Here is a 17,566-nt window from a genome sequence, read left to right as displayed (position 1 = left end):
AGGTCTTGCTCATTCTATTTAAAAACAAGAATTAACATAATATGTTTCTTTCTCTTACCATTATGGGGACATCTTTTGCTTGCTGCTGATATAAAACATAGAATCATAGAATGGTTTGGGTTCGAAGGTTCTGGGCTGCAAGCACACACTGAAGCCAGCTCATGTGAAGTTTCTCATCAGCCAACACCCCTAAGTGCTTCTCCTCAGGGCTGCTCTCAATCCATTCTCTGCTCATCCAGTATCTGTGCTTGGGATTGCCCTGACTCAGGTGCGATACCTTGCTCCTGGCCTTGTTGAACTTCATGAGGTTTGCAACATGCCCTTTTCTACTACCTTGAGATCTCCCGGTCTGACTTTTTCTGGTTTACACACAGATTGGATGTGCACTATGGATGTTCACAGTAATCAGTAAAATAAGCACGGTGGCTGGGACTCTCAATCTCACCAAACACAAATAATGCATCCATAAGCACCATGTGTTATATATACAACTGCATTGTAAGTTAACATTTCTCTGAAACGTAAACCTCATGTTTACTTCCCAGTATAATTCCCACTTCTAATTAATACTTGTCTAATATACATGCTATAACGAAGAATGTTCTTTGGTGCTATATTCATTATTCTTTCCCAATTGGTATTAAAAAATAATTGCAATATACTCAAGAGACACTAGAGGGAAGCAAAGACATCTCAATGGCCCCCTCTAATAACACAGCTTGCAGTTCTAAAGGCAAAAGTAAATCCAAAACATCCTTAACATAGTATAAAAAATACCAGTTATACTTACTATATGAAAAGATGCCAAACTAATTATTGATTTATAGCACGGATTTGCTGTTTCTTTTTCAGTGGCACTCTGCATGCTGTTAGGCTCCATGCTATCCCCTCCAGGTCTTTGCTTGGTGATGCTGACAGCCTGGAAACTTTCACAGTTGTATCACTTGACAGTAATCTCATGAAGCATTGAGACACTTGCTAATATACACTGTAAATATGGGTGGTGAATGTGTTAGTGTGCTTTCTTCCTTGTTTGCTGTTTGTTGCACAGTTGCTCCAGTAATTTCTACTCTGGACATAATTATTTTGTTATTTTTTTCAGCACCCATCACAATGCACCCAGTTCATCCCCCCTGTGTGCCCCTTCACCAGCATTATAAAAAGGACTTACTTTCAAGCACACTATGAAGGTAAGTCAGACGCAAATACGGTCAGAACAACTGGTTTGTATTCCTGCTCTGAGCTGCAGTGATCAGGCACAGGGCTTCTTTAGGGTACCCCAAAAAGCCCTGGTCACGTGTTTGACTTCCCCTAAAGTTCCCCTTTCCTCTGTCCCCCAACTTCTTACTCTGTCATCCACATTTGCTCCCAAACAAGCAGCTGTTTACCCTTTCACTACAGCCTGCAATTTTGCTGACCTGATATCTTCATTTAGTTTTTATGATACGGCTGTCCTGGTACTTTCTACCCTGGCCATCAATCATGTTCATACTGCTTTATTTTGCCCATAGTGTGCTCCTGTTTCTCATCCTACTGCCTTCTTAGAAGCGACGCAAATCAGGGTTAACCACTGGCACGTATACTGTAACATATCTGTTTATCTCCACTCCCCAGCAAGAAGGGTAACAAAAAAAACCAAAACCAAAAAAACATTTGATATACAAAATAAGCTGATGGTAACACAATGCCAAAAATAGCTTATATGTTAAGTGCAAGGGAGAAAAGCCTTGATATAAAGCTTGATTGCAACAACATTTCAATTTACCAGTTTAAATACAAGACTTGCATTAAAATATTTCTTGCTCTCTAAGGTGATTTTTTTTTCAGATTTATATACACATATCCAGTTTAACACTTGACAGTAGTCTCATGAAGCATTCAAAGAGTATAACTTGATAAGTACACACTGTAGATATGAGTGGTTAATGTCTGTATGATCTCTTCCTTCAAGGGTTTATAACATTATGTTGAGTACTAGCCTCAGGCAGGTGACCAGCCACCTGATACAGTATAATACCCCCAAGCCCTTCCCCAAAGTCCCACAGTCAACACTTCTAATTCTCACTGGATCCAGATGGTGTTGCCTCTTTCTGGTCTGCGGGACTCCACTGTCAGTTCTCCGAAAGTGGAGAAAAACTGCTCCATTTCCTTCTGCAACATATCATTTCTCTTCTCTGCATCTTCCTTGGCTCGTTCTGCATTGCGCATTTTGATTTCTACCATTGTGAACTTCTTCCGCTCTTGATCCAGTTCTTCATGCAGGGCCATCATTTCCGTCTCTAGGGTGAGATTTCTCTGCTCCAAGCTGCAAAATGAAATAAAAGCAGACAGCTCCTGAGCAGCACTCCTTACTCAAGTAGAAATGCACACCAACAACAAATTCATATTTTCCTCATTTACAAAGCTTAGACTGAATTTTTGAGAGAGGTAGCTACAAACCATGGCTTCATCAATGAACCATTCTCATAAGGCAATCTCTCTGGTAGCTCATTTAGAAAATGCCTAATAACAGCCATTGGCAAGGTGCACAGTAGCAAATGACTCCATCTAATTCTCCAAGGACAGGCTAAGTATTTCTTTTTCTTCTGGAAGCGTTCACACCCAGGTCCTGCTGCTATTGTCACTTACAAAGTCAGGCTAATGCCCTGAATGCCTTGTTTCGCTGCTAATCTCCTTTCTTCATCTGATTTATCTTCTACATCTGTTTGCAAACATGGATCGACAACTTCAAAAATAATGATCTTATTTCAGATCCAGCTTTCCAATGCAAAGCATTAGAAATCCTAGTAGTACTAAACACACAATCATCATGCATAGTAAACATTCTAAGAAAGGCTCTATTATACTATATGCTGTACTGAAAATAGCTATGTGGGTGAAAGACTGCAATATTCTGTACGCTGAACTTTCACTCTCAGCTACTGTTTCCAGTAGCTCTCACATACTGTGATCCAGCTATGACTTACAGTGCCAGAGGTACCAATGCAAAGAGCTGCAGTGCGACACAGGTGAGACAAGTCCTAAACAGCTTTATGGAAGAACCTTTATTACAAAGAGTGCATTCAGCTCTGCACTGCTGTGTGCAGTAGCTAATACTAAATCCAGACTTTAAGGTTATTTGCTAATTGTTGTGGCCATCCATCCTGGTAACCTCATTGTACGTGAGAAGAGTCCACACTATCTGTAGACAAAGATGTGGCTCTTCCTTGCCTTCTTTAACAGGTTCGAGTTGTGAAGGAAAGGTAAAGCAGCAGCGCAGAGATAGGACAGTGAACAGAGGTAACTCCCAGATGTAGTGGTGTCTCAAGAGGAATGAGGACACTGGAAAGGAGTTCCATCAGTTTTCCAGTCCTCAAAACTACAGATAGATTAAGGCATGCACTGCTTTCACCAAAAGGTGATGCCCAGTTACTCTTCTGGAGTAACTGGTATCAGTTACTCCAGAACTGAGTTACTGTTTTCAGTTCTGGAGAACAGGTATCAAACTAATGAAAACACTGTGACAACCTACTGATTTTGGGATATTATACAGAACCCCACATGGTTCTGGCTTTATTGTTGACAACAATAGGATAGCATGTCACAACCATGGCAATCAATTGCTTTGAAACAAACTCCTTTGTATCACGATCTCATAAATTCAATGTCAGAATACGTCAACACTGAAAGATGGGAAACTCAGTGGTGAGCACTCAGTGACTGCAGCTAGTGCAGATTGCTAGTGAGCCACAAGAGGGAAAACTGCTTGGATTTGCTCTGTAGAAGGCAGTGAGATGGGAGAGCCAAACTGTCTTACCTTTTTATCCTTGTTTCATACTCTAGTTTTTGCTTGGCCATCTCTTGCTTCAAGCTGGACACCAGGCTGTGCAAAGCACTGTGATTGTTAGTACTGTTGGCCACAAATGTTTCACTGTTATCACTGCTGCTGGTAGCTCGGCTGCTGTGGCCCCCCACACTCCTCCTGTCACTTTTGTTCTCATAATCACCCGGGTTCGAGAGGTCTTCATGTGGTGGTCCATCCAGCACAGAGTCTTCAAAGTTACCCGCATAAAAGTCCTGTTCAGGGCAGGTGGTGGTGGATGAACGACAGGAGTTGGAGTGCTCAGGGAGGGATATTTCACAAGAGGACGTTGACCAGGTGGCACTGTCCACACTCTGTTTGTCCTCAGAGTTCACCATAGAGAACTGTTGGTGGACATTGTCATAGGTGGAAAGCCGGTTGTGCTGGCCTGACTCACTCACTGACTCCTTCTGCTTGTTATCCCTCAGTGTGACGTAGCCATTGGGCACCCAGCCAGGGGTCCGACTGTTGAGCGTGTTGCTGTGCCCATCTGTGCTGGAAACACCCATCCGCACACCCCCATTCTGCACGCTGTGTGTGCCCATCTTAGTCACTGGTCCTTTCAGAGATGATGTTCTCCTGGCTTGCAGGGTACAGTTTGGTAAGGTCTGGCTCTTCTCAGGGCCTTCCACGGAGCTGCTGAAGGACCCATTGGTGACAATGCCACTGCCCTTATTGAAAGCAGGATTTTTTTTCACCATGAGTGGTGGGCTTCTGGTGACATCTAGTTTCTGGATGCTGTTCCTGGGACTGCTTGTCTTGCTGCCTGGCAGAGCAGTTGGAGACTCATTGTCCATGCTTCCCTTTTGGGGAGACTCAGGTTTGTCCCAAGAGCAGCGCCTCACTGCTGTCTCCTTGGTGTTGTTGTTCTCTTTGTTCTGCAGCTGCCCTGCAATTGCTTTCTTTGGCAATTCATTGTTGTTGTTGCATACCTCAGGTCCCATTTGAGGGTCTGCATCCTTGGGAAACAGCTCTTCATGTTTGCTGATCATCACTGACATTAGCTGCTGGACGACTACTGTACCTGAAAGGAGATACCAAGCACATGGTCATTACTGGCCCGTTTTGTTTAAGGCATTAATATATTTTATCCATCAGATTCTACAAATATACAGTAAAAAATCAACTTATACAAACATTTCATCCACCTGTGTAACACCCTGAGTGTTTAAAACGCTTGAAGTGCCTCTGACAACTGGGCCAGATCAGCACCACCTTTTCCTTCCATCAAACCAAGCCAGCAAGACTCACAGACCTTTAAGAACAGGAACTTTCACAAAGAAGCTATTACCATGAGAGTAACTGCATCTCAGGAAGACCACAGAAGGAGATAATAGATAACATCATTGTAAATGGGATAACACCATTGCAAATGATGTGTTTTAACTCAATGTGGCAATCATTTTTAAAACCAAAGTCTTATTCTGGCACAGCACATTTATTTAGTAGTTTAACAGAAAACAGGCAGGCAAGGGATTTGCAGCTGCTGAAACTATGCCACATTATAGCACAGCATGGAACTAATGCAAAGCACAGTTTGCTACTTGCTGCAATAAATGGCCACCTTTCCTCTTAAGCAGCCACTCCTTGGTGTGCACACTACTTGACTGCACTGTAATTTACACACTGACATTTACAATTGGACTTGGAGTAATAAAGATGTGCAACTTTATTTTGTTAAGCAGACCCTCATTAAGGATTAAGAATATTTGAGGAACAAGGTCAAGGTAGTTAAAATAACCACCCATTTTCCAGCTCCTAGAGAGCCTTCAGATGTACACTGTGCTCTTCTAGTCCACAGCTTCCCACTGTGCAATATCATTTCACATATAACTCCTTTGCAGTATTCTAGGTCTGCATACCCCACCATTTAAAAATACAACTACTAAGAACCAATTCAATGTAGATACCTGACAGCATCTTTTTTTAGTGTTCCTGTCTGTTTATTTGCTAAGGAAAATTCACATATTAGAACTACGTATTTCTAATGGAAAATTTACTTAGCACATTTAGCTGTATTCCTTCTGGGAACATTAGCTGTTATGTGCAGAATTTTGCACAAACATTGCACTGTACTCAGGTAACTTTTGCTACTGCATCGGCCAGGAAAAGAATGCTTCATGACTGGAATTCTAGAAAATCTCTCTTGAACCAAACAAAACCAAGTCCTCATCCCCATTATACAAGTATGGTTACCCATAGCTGCATGTTTGACTTTGTGCAAGAAAAGCACTCTGTATCTTCCAAAAAGCAAAGAGCAGAGTGGCCATGAGCTCCAGTTGATGCACAGTCTTTGCTCCTATACATTTAATTATGCATAGACCAATTGCAAATCAGCATTGTCCCATGTCAAATCTTGAAGTTATGCTTAAAGTGGAGTCATAAACCTCCTTCATCAAACCTGTTTCTCATTAGTTAAAAAAAATTCCCTTTGATTTTATTTAGGAATGGCTAACTCCTCTCTCCCTTTCCCAATTCTCTATTTGTCTAGGCTGCCCCAGATGAGCTGAAGATATATTGTATCCCATCAGTAAATGTCATCCTGTGAGATACCATTATCACTGACTCCAATGGTATAAATCAGCTCCGTGACGTCTCTCGCTAATTCCAATTCATTAAACAATTTGAAGTACTTTTTGTACTATTTAATGCAAAAGCTTGGAAAAAAAGGGACAGTTTGCTGCCTGACCTAGAAAAACATTCACAGCAGTTATCCACCAGGCTGCTAAGTTCTACAGCAGTAGCAGGGTAAGAGAAACTATTATACCAGCCAGTCTGGCAGTTCTGAAGATGCAGAGACAGGTTAAAAGTGAAGTGATAGGGAACAAACACACACACACAAATGTAACTCCTGAGAGAGAGATGGCAAGATAGTGGAAGAGGAAGGAAAAAAAGCAGGAAACTCTCTTATGTTTCTCTTTTCTAAATACCACTGAGAGATGATATACGAGATGTAAAATACGACTGAAATGACACAGTGACGCTTATCTCTGCACCCCTGTATCTGATAGTCACAATGCATTTGAGACAAGTATGTACAGAAACCAGGGGGAACCTGCAAAAGCTGATGTAAGAGTGAAGCAGCAGAGGTTTGATGATGCTCATGCACAGTCAATAAACATGCACATACATTGGACACCTGCTCTTGCAAACTATTTAAAGTCAAATGCATGATCAAACAATTCTCTGTGACAATAAGAATCCAGACATTCAAGTGAACATGATGATTAAGTGTGAAGCGTGATTAAGATGAGAAGTGTGGCCAGCAGGCTCGAGGGAGGTGGTCTTGCCCCCTCTACTCTGCTCTCATGAGACCCCACCTGCAGTACTGCATCCAGCTCTGGGGCTCCCAACACAAGGGGGATGTGGACCTGTCAGGGCAAGTCCAGAGGAGGCCACAAAGATAATCAGAGGCTGAAGCGCCTCTCCTTTGAGGACAGTCTGAGAGAGCCGGGCTTGTTCAGCCTGGACAAGAGAAGGCTACAGGGAGACCTTCAAGCAGCTTCCATTACATAAGGGGGTCTAAAAGAAAGCTTTTTACATAGGCATGTAGTGACAGGACAAGGGTGAATGGCATTAAACTGAAAGAAGATAGATTTAGATTAGATAGCCGGAAGAAATTCTTCACTATGAGGGTGGTGAGGCACCGGCACAGGTTGCCCAGAGAAGCTGTGGCTGCCCCATCCCTGGCAGTGTTCAAGGCCAGGTTGGACGGGGCTTGGAGCAACCTGGTCTAGTGAAAGGTGTCCCTGCCCATGGCAGTGGGGTTGGAACTGGATCATCTTTAAGATACCTTCCAAACCAAACCATTTTTTGATTCCATATTTAAAAACCCTTTCCACATGAGTCTTTTTGGCTTCTCTGAACTACTGTTCAAAAAGCTAACCCTGACTATTCACTGCTTTTATACATGATTTAGAAACACCATGTTTCTGTTCACAGCCACACAGTCATTTTAAGAATTAAAAGGAAGAAGGAGGAAACATAAGTCTTCAGAAGAACAAGTAGATTAACAAAGTGTATGGAAAATTGTTGTATCTGGAGAAGAGAAAAGCATCATACTCACAGAAAAAGAAGAAATCAACACACTCTCAAATAAGCTATGGACACTGCATTTTTGAGTTTTGATAAAATTTTCAGTGTAGAGTCTGTGTACAGCCCTAATTTCTGAAAATGATAAGTAAATCTCAAATATTAAGAAAAAAGTGTTTAAAAGGAGAAAAAGCATCATGGAGAATTAAAGTCACAATTTATTATAGGAGGAGATTGTCATGGCCATATTTTTGTCTTAATATAGCAAAATATTACAGCTGAACATTGTTGTAAATAACAGAATACAGCTGACAATCTGATCACTGGTGTGCCAGAAGGCATGCAATATATACCACTGCCTTGTGGGGGATTCAACAGGGATGACTGCAGTATGAACCTGTACTAACTTTTTCTCACCCTGAAGAACCACACCTAAAATATTAACTGCACTCCAACCACACATGCTGAATGAAAACATGCCATATTTGCAGCAAGTTTTGAGAAAAAAAAGGCATTTTTAGTGAAGTTGGCAGGGCAACAGCACACTCTCATACAAAGTCTGTTTGCAATGCTCACATTTCAGTCACTTATATAATAATCTGCAAGATTTAACACAGAAGTTCATTCAGGTTGAAGAATTCTGTGTCTATAAAACAGATAGATGGAACTTACTGCACATATTACATGGACTGTTATGCACTGTTAATAAACCTAAAGACATCCCTTATTTCTATTACAAGTTATGTACAGGAAGCTCACCTTCCATGATAGTCAGAGGATCTTCCACTTTGGGGCGAAGAATGTTGGGACCAAAAACAGTAGCCAGATTTTGCACACTCATTTTGTTTATGCCTGAGTAAGACTGAACTTCATCAAGGAATCTGTGGGGAAGAAAGAGGTCTTTAAGGAGAGTGTAAAAAGGAAAAGAAGTCAAAGCACATGATGCTTTTTTAACATAGTTCAATTCTTCCATTCCAAATCCTCATGGAACACCTTGAAAGCTCAAGGCTATACTCCTCAACTTCTTTAGATTTTCTTCATCATGATACATTGATAACAAAGTCTAAATCTCAATCTGGACTGACTACAAGACAACTCTGCTGAAGACGGTAACTTTCTCCACTGTAACTCATCATCTACTTGCTTCATAGAATATGGCCAAAATGCTGTCAATTTTAAAAAAGTTGATTTCTTTTTAATGCTGAAAACTTCCTGTAAGTTCACAAACTGCAACTGTGCAAGACATGATTTTTACAATCTTAGATATGTCCATGAAACTACTCTATATACTACAAGATATACAGAGTTTTCAAGGATACCATGCTTCAGGAGCGTACAGCCAGGGCAAGTAACTGCAGTTAGAAATGGAATCAGGGGTCCTATAAAGAGGACAGAATATATAAATTTCTACCTTCTTGCGTTTCTTGTGGATTGCAGCCTGCACTCCTGACAAGAGGGAAGTCATAACTTGTGCACCCTGATAGGGCAAATTAGTAATTAGTCATGCAGTAAACCCATATTTTTAGTGCATTCACTGAAGTTCACTAATCCTCCGACTCTGAGTAATGCTTTCCCTTCAGGGCATATACACAGATAGGTCTGCCAGTCAGCTCACAGTTATAAATACCATAGTGATATTCTTGCAAGAGCACTTACCTACAGATGTATTTCAGCAGATTATAATTGACAGCTGGCAGGCTCTTCACTTGTTTCACCAGTTCTATCAGGCCCTTTAAGTGGTTTAAGGAAAAAAAAACAAAGTGGGGAGGCACAGTTTCTTAGTATTTTACCGAAGACTAAAAAAAAAGTCAGTAATTCCAATTACAAGGCAATAAACACACCACTGAGACTGCAGCATTAAATGCTATATACAGGTTACCATCAGAAATAGCTTGTAGAATCCATTTTGGGTAGGGAAAGCTGTATTTGGCTAACAAGGATTGACTCTGGATAAAAATAAACAAGTAAATAAATAACTTGGTTTCATCCTGTCTTTCCCCTTCACTCTTCTTTTTTTGGAACAGCAGCTCCATTCCTCCTGACGATAACAAGGCTGAGACTCCCAGGAACAATTCTGGTTTGAACTAATCGTCATTTTCATATGAGAACCTATTTGGGTATATTACCCAGTTCTGTCCCATACTAGATTCAGACCAATAAACAGTTATTTCAGTGCGTGCCCACCTGGGACTGGGACAAGCAGAATATCACACACTAATTTCTGTGCCCTGTGGAAACAGACCCTGGCTGAGCTCCCCATCAACCAGTGCCTTTAGACTCTTTTTCAGCATGGTGTTTTTTGGTTTTTTTTTTTTTTTTTTTTTTCAGCAGAGTTTTGATTACAATATATTATGAAAAGAAAATGCAAAACAAGATATGTGGATCACAGTAGTGCACAATTTTGCTCTCTCTGCGCTAAGAAAAAAACCAAGACGCACAACTCTCTAAGTGACTGCACTTTTAACTTCTGCACGGAGAAAGGTCAACTGAAAATCTAGTTAGGCAGGCTTACAGTCACACTGCTAAACCACCATAAAGAGAACTAAAGTGGCTCACCACCTACAGTAATGATATTCCACAAACTGCCAGTACCAACTCCAGCACCAAAAGGCCACTGGAACTTGAACATGCTTTCAAAATGAATTTAATAAAGCGTTTGTGGCCTAATTGCTGAGGATCTACATAAATACATGCTAGATGAAGTCGATATAGAATTACTACAAATTTAATCTGAAAATTAGTATCTCCGCAAATATAAACTGCATGATGCCTAACTGAAGAGCTGCCAGGTGCCTTTGTATTGGAGCCATAAAGCGTCAGAGACATTATCAACACGCACAAGCAAATAGCTGCAACTTCAGCTCTGAGGATCCCCTGCCATAACTTGTGCAAAGAGAAGCTCAAATTAAACCAGCTGAACAGCCCACTCCCACCTTTTGCAAGCAGCTGACAAAAATTTGCTCCTTGTAGCAAACTGTAAAGAACAGCAAAAAAAACCAGTCGAATTTTGGTGGGTGAAAGAGATCATAACCATAGAAGCCACTTTGCCACAGATCTTTCCCCACCCTCCATTCCGTCAGATAGGAACAACTACCACCTCTGCTGTTGGTAGTCATCAGCTGAAGGCTCAGAAAGGAGATGGTCTCTCAGTTAGAAAAGAGGGGCTCCTACTCATCTTAGTTAATTAGAAGATGAGGTAGGAGAGGTTCCAGTTCCATCCAGATTTAAAATGTCGAAATGGAATAAACAACTTGGAAAGTAAGGGGAGTACACTGAAATCAACAGAATAAGCCTATTTGTATTGACTATGAAAAGAAAATAGCAGGTTTGACCTCATTACACATAAGCACACAGAACAATGCAAAACCAAGCACTTAAGATTTTTATGTCTTCAGACTAATACATCGTAGGCCCATGCAACTGCAGGGCACTTATTATCAGTCAGATCTCTTATTTTGATTATTTGTGTTTTGTTGGTTTAGAGGAGTCTAAAAGGTGGCCCATTTCCAGTGGCCCACTTCCATCTTTTTGAGGCCTTCTGATTCAACTACAAGCAATGAATAGAGTCCACTGGCCTTCAATTAAAAGTCAGTAAAAGTTGGCTAAAAGTAAAAGTAAAATCCTGATGCTTAAAAGAAAATGACCCCTGATTTAATGGCATGAGTTGAACAGCATCTACCAAGTCCCTCCCTTTTACAGTTCAGAACGATAATGCATAAAAATATAAGCCTCTTCCATGCAAAATGAAGCTATTGACCACAATAATGTTTACTTGAACTGAATTCAGCAACATGCAATAAATACAGCCAAGTTTATGCTATGGGCCTTTATTTGGACTTCCAAATTACCTTGATGGCAACAATTTTCATATAAAACCAGCCTCAATTAATAGATGCACATCTTAAATTAAGACTGGCAATCACTAGTTTCTTTCCTCCTCAGAATCAGACCAGGTTATAACATGCCAGCCTTTTATATCACCTTACTCAAGTTGCAAACTCACCATTTCCTCATCCTTGCTGAGCATTTTGGCACAGGAAAGAAAATCTTCGTATTTTGCATATGGTATGACTGGTTCTGGGAGTTCCCTTAGGTACAGCTTAAGCAGTGATGCCACCGTGTGCACATCTGTGTTGCTGTTGGGTTGGAATACAAGAAGTTGTTACTGTGAATCAGGATAACACTGTGAGATTGACAGGTGAAAAACTGCCACATAACTTTTCCACTGTCACCCCAGATTTTACTCTTTGGTAGTATGTGCATGTATAGATCACATCGGAAGTCTGTTTTGTTTTGATTATTGGGGGTGGGGTGTTGTCCTATAAAGAACATAGGATACCTACAAGCAAGTCTGTCAACTCTGCTGATTTATTACTATGGATAATTACATATAAGGCATTATTTGCAGGCATAGGCATTGAGAAGATCCTGACAGACATCTCACATCAGGCATGCAAAATCCATCTTAACTGACACTTTTCATTTTCACCTGAGCCAGCAACCAGGCATTCCATTTATACAGTGGGGATTATAGTCCTACCAGAGATTGGCCCACCTCCCAAAACATGCCCAGCATGCCTCAACTCCACTGTATCACCATCTGCTCTGGTATCAGTAGTAAGTAAACAACTTTTAAAGGATACCATATATACCACAGGAGTTTAGTTGAAAATTCCCTGCAGTTCTTTCCCTGACACGCTTCTTTTTCCAGTGGACTGCCACAGAACTAGTGTGCCTTTTAGCTGTACCATTACACCAAAAACTTGGATATACTTTACACACAGAGCCATAAATTTATGGGAAATAAGTTTTAGCTCTATCCTGTACTGAGTGAGCTAAGGCATTGCAAGTCATCAAACAGAAAATGCCCGAGTGCTAACACAACAGGTAACATTATAGGGCTGACAATCAAAGACCTGGTATGACAAATGCTTTCTCATAATTACATTTGCAGAAACTAGTTTTCTTTGGATACATCTAGTAGGAGCCTAGGCTGTTAATCATGCATACTAAAAGTAAGATGACTGGGAGAAAGATCAAAATCACAAGTTCAGAATATGCAACAAAACTTGCTTATATGTTTCTGTGGTGTGTCAATTACATTGTGGTAACTTAGGAGTACTTCTGTGAAAAGAAATAAATAGAAATAGATAAAAACTACAAGTTAGCATGAAAAAATCGCTCAAGTTACTTCTGACTCCATGTCTGGGTTTAGCTATTCAGGCATTTATTCAAATCCTTACTGGAATGTTCTACATGCTTTTTCCCTTGTGTTCTACTGCAAGCTGATATCTTCCCCTCTGACCTCTGAAAAAAATCAAGATCATGGATACTAAATAATGCTAATTTCATTCATAAGAAACAGAAAATGCACAGATATTTCTACAACGCACATTATTGTGCATTTTTTTTTCTTTTTAAACATTTTTAAAGGAATATTTTTTAAACTCACAGTCCCTCAAAGGGAACCACTGGTATTTGACACACTTAGGCTTTGCTAGAGGTATGTTAATCATTATTTTGGAATGATCTCTGTTAAAACAATAATGGCTTTTACTAAGTTAAATCTTAACAAGAATGATGGGAACAATCTTAGATTAATGTGGTATGGTATGAGCAATCTAAGTCAAAACAGAAGAAGAGAAACAATAAAGCACTGTATATATTTAAATGTTAACCACCACCACCCCCCTCCTCGAAATAAATTCCCAGAGAACATTTCTGTTTCAATCATGAATAATTCCCAGCCAAAATTCCAAAAAGCTCTATAAGGAAAGCACTAGCGCAAATCCACATTTTTAAGGAACGTTCAAATTCTAATTCCCTGATTGCAGCCCTCCACTTATAGACTGGCTTGGATTCAAAACAGGAATGGGGTAAACAGTGTTTACCCCACCCTGCTTCTTGGATGAATGTACAACATATGTAAGGATGCTTCATAGTCAATACTACACATGAAACTAGATATAGTTGTACTATGTTATGAGATTTCAAATCCTAGCTCAGATTTGGGCTCTAACCTTGACTTCTATCTAACCCCCAATCCAGATACAAAGTAAGTGAACTGACATCCTGGCTAACAAAACTCGTCACAACCCAAAGGCTTAAAACCCAGACCCCAGTAATTTCTTAGGTAGTTGCTTGCATGTCTTGTTGCCATTGGAGCTATATTTTAGAGCACAACCATGGTATGCCTGACCTGGCAGTTGCCACTATTCAGCCTTATCAGAGAAGGAAACTTTATAGAGAGATCTTCAGTTTCCTACGTTGTTGGTGCTTCAGGAAAGCAAAAAACAAATACAGAGGGGAAAGACTTTAGCTAACCAGATTCTGAAGGACACCAGCAGCCAGAGAAAGCAGATGTGAACTGGCAGCCTTAGGACATTGCAACATGAAAGGGAGAACAGACATCCATCTGCAGAGAATTTAACTCTGATTGCTAGGCACTGATGGTCTTTATGAAGATTTTATTATTATTATTTTATTATCTTCATGTCTTGCTGAAGAACTGAACAATATCTTGCCGGAGACTATTTGCATAAAACAGAGCGGCCATTCCAAAACACAAAAGATTCAAACAGGTGGATTAAGAGAAATTACTGAGAACAATTAAAGTTAGCACACTGGGGTCCCAGCGAGGGGGTTAAGGAATATCATCTTCCCTCCTTTGTACTGCCAGGATCATGCTTTGTATAGAATAATTTTACACTAGTCCCCCAGTGTGAAGTGGAATACTTGCTTCTGCTGATCAAATGCGAGGGCAATACCGCAGACTGCCACAAGATGGTGGAATTGCAAGAAAAAATTTTGGAAAATGTGTTTTGTTACCTTTATTTTTCCCCCTAAACTGTACTGGAACACGGCTTAGGACTTAATCTTTCTATACAGAAATTACCATACGGATTTTGGCAGCATAAACAAACAAATGCATACACACACACACTGCCTGCAAAGCTCTTTGGAATTTTTAATTCTATTTAGTGACAGTTAAGACAAAAGCCAGAAACTTTCTACTTTTAATGTAACTATTGGTATGAAGATGTCAATACTTTTAAAATAATGTAACTAAAAGAATGCTTCATATACACTGAGGCCTGATTAGACCTTGGAATCTAGCAGCACTTTTTCCCCATTTTGTTTTACAATACGGAGGACAACTTAAAAATGGCAGACTTTAGTTTTAATCCACCTGTATTTTAGGTGTTTCAATCCACAAATCCCATTAAGTGCATTTCGGACACAGAGGACAGCCGTAAGTTTCAAAGGAGTGCGGCACTGCAAGGTCTCTTGAGGATCAGGAGCATTTATTCCCTTTCCAACCTGCAGTGTTCTATCCACAGTTTAAGTCAACCAGCAGCATTTCTATATCTGCCTTGAGGGCATTTGTGTAGTTTGTAAGACATGGATCTTCCCAGGGCCTGTAGAGGACTTTTTCCTAGACTTTTTCCAGCTACAACTGATCAGTTTCAGCCAAGGAGGTATTTCTCCCTTCGAACCTGGCCTTGCTTATATTCTAGGACCATTGCAACTACAGAAACTTAATGATTATACCCATCTTGGTATTTCTTTTGCTATCTGACAGTGTAATAGTGTTCCATGATAACACTTTCATAATTAACATGATTAAAAGTGTTCATTAGCAAGTATTAAAATAGAGCATGTCAAATTCCAGCAGAAAATCCTGTTATCTAAATTGGAACAACCCTCATTAATTGAGGTGGACTTTCTCCAAGTGCACAATGAATAATTCTAAAATTGAAATGGGAATGACAAAGGACAAAGCACAAAGCAGAAAATTGAATTCAGTACAAAAAGCATCAGCAAGCTGAGAAACAGCCTACTTTGGCACAACATGGTGGAAAGCTTGAGAAAGATTACTCACCCCACCAAAATGTTAATACTGCTTTACTGTTGGTATGTTTCCAAAGGAGCATCCCCCACTCCACCACTGTCCATGCAAAGGTATTAAAAATGCAAATGCACCAGTCATCACACCACACGTATTCAAAGCCCCATTCATCTGAACGTTGTCATCAATATCCCTCATGGCATTGCTGTTTTGACAGCACTTTCCTTTGTGATACCACAGACACTGTGGAAGTGGCTGTCAAACCGATTACGCTGCCTGGAGATTTTCACTCTCTCTACCATGAACAAAAATTGCTGAAGCCCAGCAGCCAACAGAAATCCACGCATAACCCTCACACATGGACAAGCAGAGAGCATGTTCAGTGAGCTGCAGTCAGCGCTTCAGAGCACAAAGCCAACAAGCCCCTCATAAACTCTCAGAAAGGAAATACTAACAGAGCAAGGTCACATTACAAAAAGATTAATGCTGTGCCAAAAATAGCTCTAGATCATGATGACATATAAACAGTCTGCATAAAGAACAAACAGTAGGGAATGACAAGCTGTGAGGCTATAATTCAATTTAGGAGTTCTGGTAATACATCGAGAACAGTACAGTTCAAACAGGTTGCGAATCACTACCTCCTGAAACTATTAGAATTACAGCTCCATCATTTCAGATGTGTCACAGATCACAATCCTGGAAACAGAGTCTCCCTCACCAACATACCCTGTACCCACTGCAACATTTGCTGACTGCGTCCCTGCTTAGCTGCATCCAGGTCTATAGAGTAGCTCTCAGATGAGTATAGATGTTTTCCCAACATGGGAGGATGAGTTCCTAACTGTCTGCCCAGTGTATACCTTTGATGCCAGTCTGCAGACAGCTTAAAGGAGATGGTAGAGCCCATGATAAACCAGCGATGAAACACAGAGTAAACAACATCAAGGGAATATTACAAACGTACATAACTATATGTAGAGAGAATCAAAGTATTGTTACTGCTGAGAAGCCAGAACCCAGAGGCTAGGAGGGCAAAGTTTGTCTTCAGTAATGTTATGGTGAATCAGAAGTGGTTAAACTGATTTTGGAAGTCAAGCTGTGGTCCAGAAACTCAAAGATCAGGTAAAATGCATAACATTTGATTGTCCTATATGATTTATTCTATAAGCATTACTCTGTATATAATTTTCCTATATAATATGTATCTAGCACAAGCAGTGTACAGTGCCTAGCCTAAGTACCAGATGAAATTTTGCCTACAACTTGTGAAACGTAGGAAAGCATTTCCCATTTTAAGCCCTGAGCTGTCTGTCCTCTTCTCCTTGCTGCTGCAAGAGCCTGGCTCTACCTTACCTTAACAATTATATCAATTCTTGGTTTATTGTTTAGACTGAGAAAAAAAAATGAATGCATATTCTATTACTTTGTCCTTGTGCTTATGAAGTTTACAATCTATGCTACCTTAGAATCATAGAATAGTTTCAGTCAGAAGGGACTTTCAAAGGTCATCTAGTCTAACCCCCCTGCAATGAGCAGAGACATCCTCAACTAGATCAGGCTACTCAGAACCACATCCAACCTAGCCTTGAGTATCTCCAGGGATGGCCAGGAACGGGTTATTCAGGGGGATAAGCACCACAAGCAATTCTGAAGATCAGCAGACTCTATTTCCAAGTTAGATATACACTTCAATAATTAGCAGCTAATTCATTTGGGCTAAAAAGTGATGCTTTAAAAGCAGCAATGATGAAAACAATACAGAACGGACAAATGAAAGGACAAACTATATGGAAGGATATTAAAAATTGTTAGAAAAATTTAGATCCTTAACGAGAGACAAT

General features: G+C 40.3%; 1 protein-coding gene across 2 annotated transcripts in view; it reads right to left on the bottom strand.

The window, feature by feature from the left end:
• Positions 1–2,061: 2,061 nt before the first annotated feature.
• ARHGAP24 (Rho GTPase activating protein 24) overlaps positions 2,062–17,566 on the bottom strand; it is a gene marked incomplete at both ends in the record, with an annotated part of 211,156 nt that continues 195,651 nt past the window's right edge. For both annotated transcript variants that reach the window (XM_080626960.1, XM_080626961.1), the window contains 5 exons: positions 2,062–2,305; positions 3,797–4,865; positions 8,633–8,754; positions 9,530–9,603; positions 11,877–12,009. In XM_080626960.1, the coding sequence (XP_080483086.1) occupies positions 2,062–2,305; positions 3,797–4,865; positions 8,633–8,754; positions 9,530–9,603; positions 11,877–12,009 (1,642 nt within the window). The remainder of the gene's footprint in view (positions 2,306–3,796; positions 4,866–8,632; positions 8,755–9,529; positions 9,604–11,876; positions 12,010–17,566) is intronic.

Source organism: Psittacula echo (genome assembly GCF_963264785.1).
Source record: "Psittacula echo genome assembly, chromosome: 1".
In the NCBI taxonomy this organism is placed as follows: domain Eukaryota; kingdom Metazoa; phylum Chordata; class Aves; order Psittaciformes; family Psittacidae; genus Psittacula; species Psittacula echo.
Note: the sequence above shows the minus strand (reverse complement) of the source record. Positions and strands in the feature narration are given on the sequence as shown.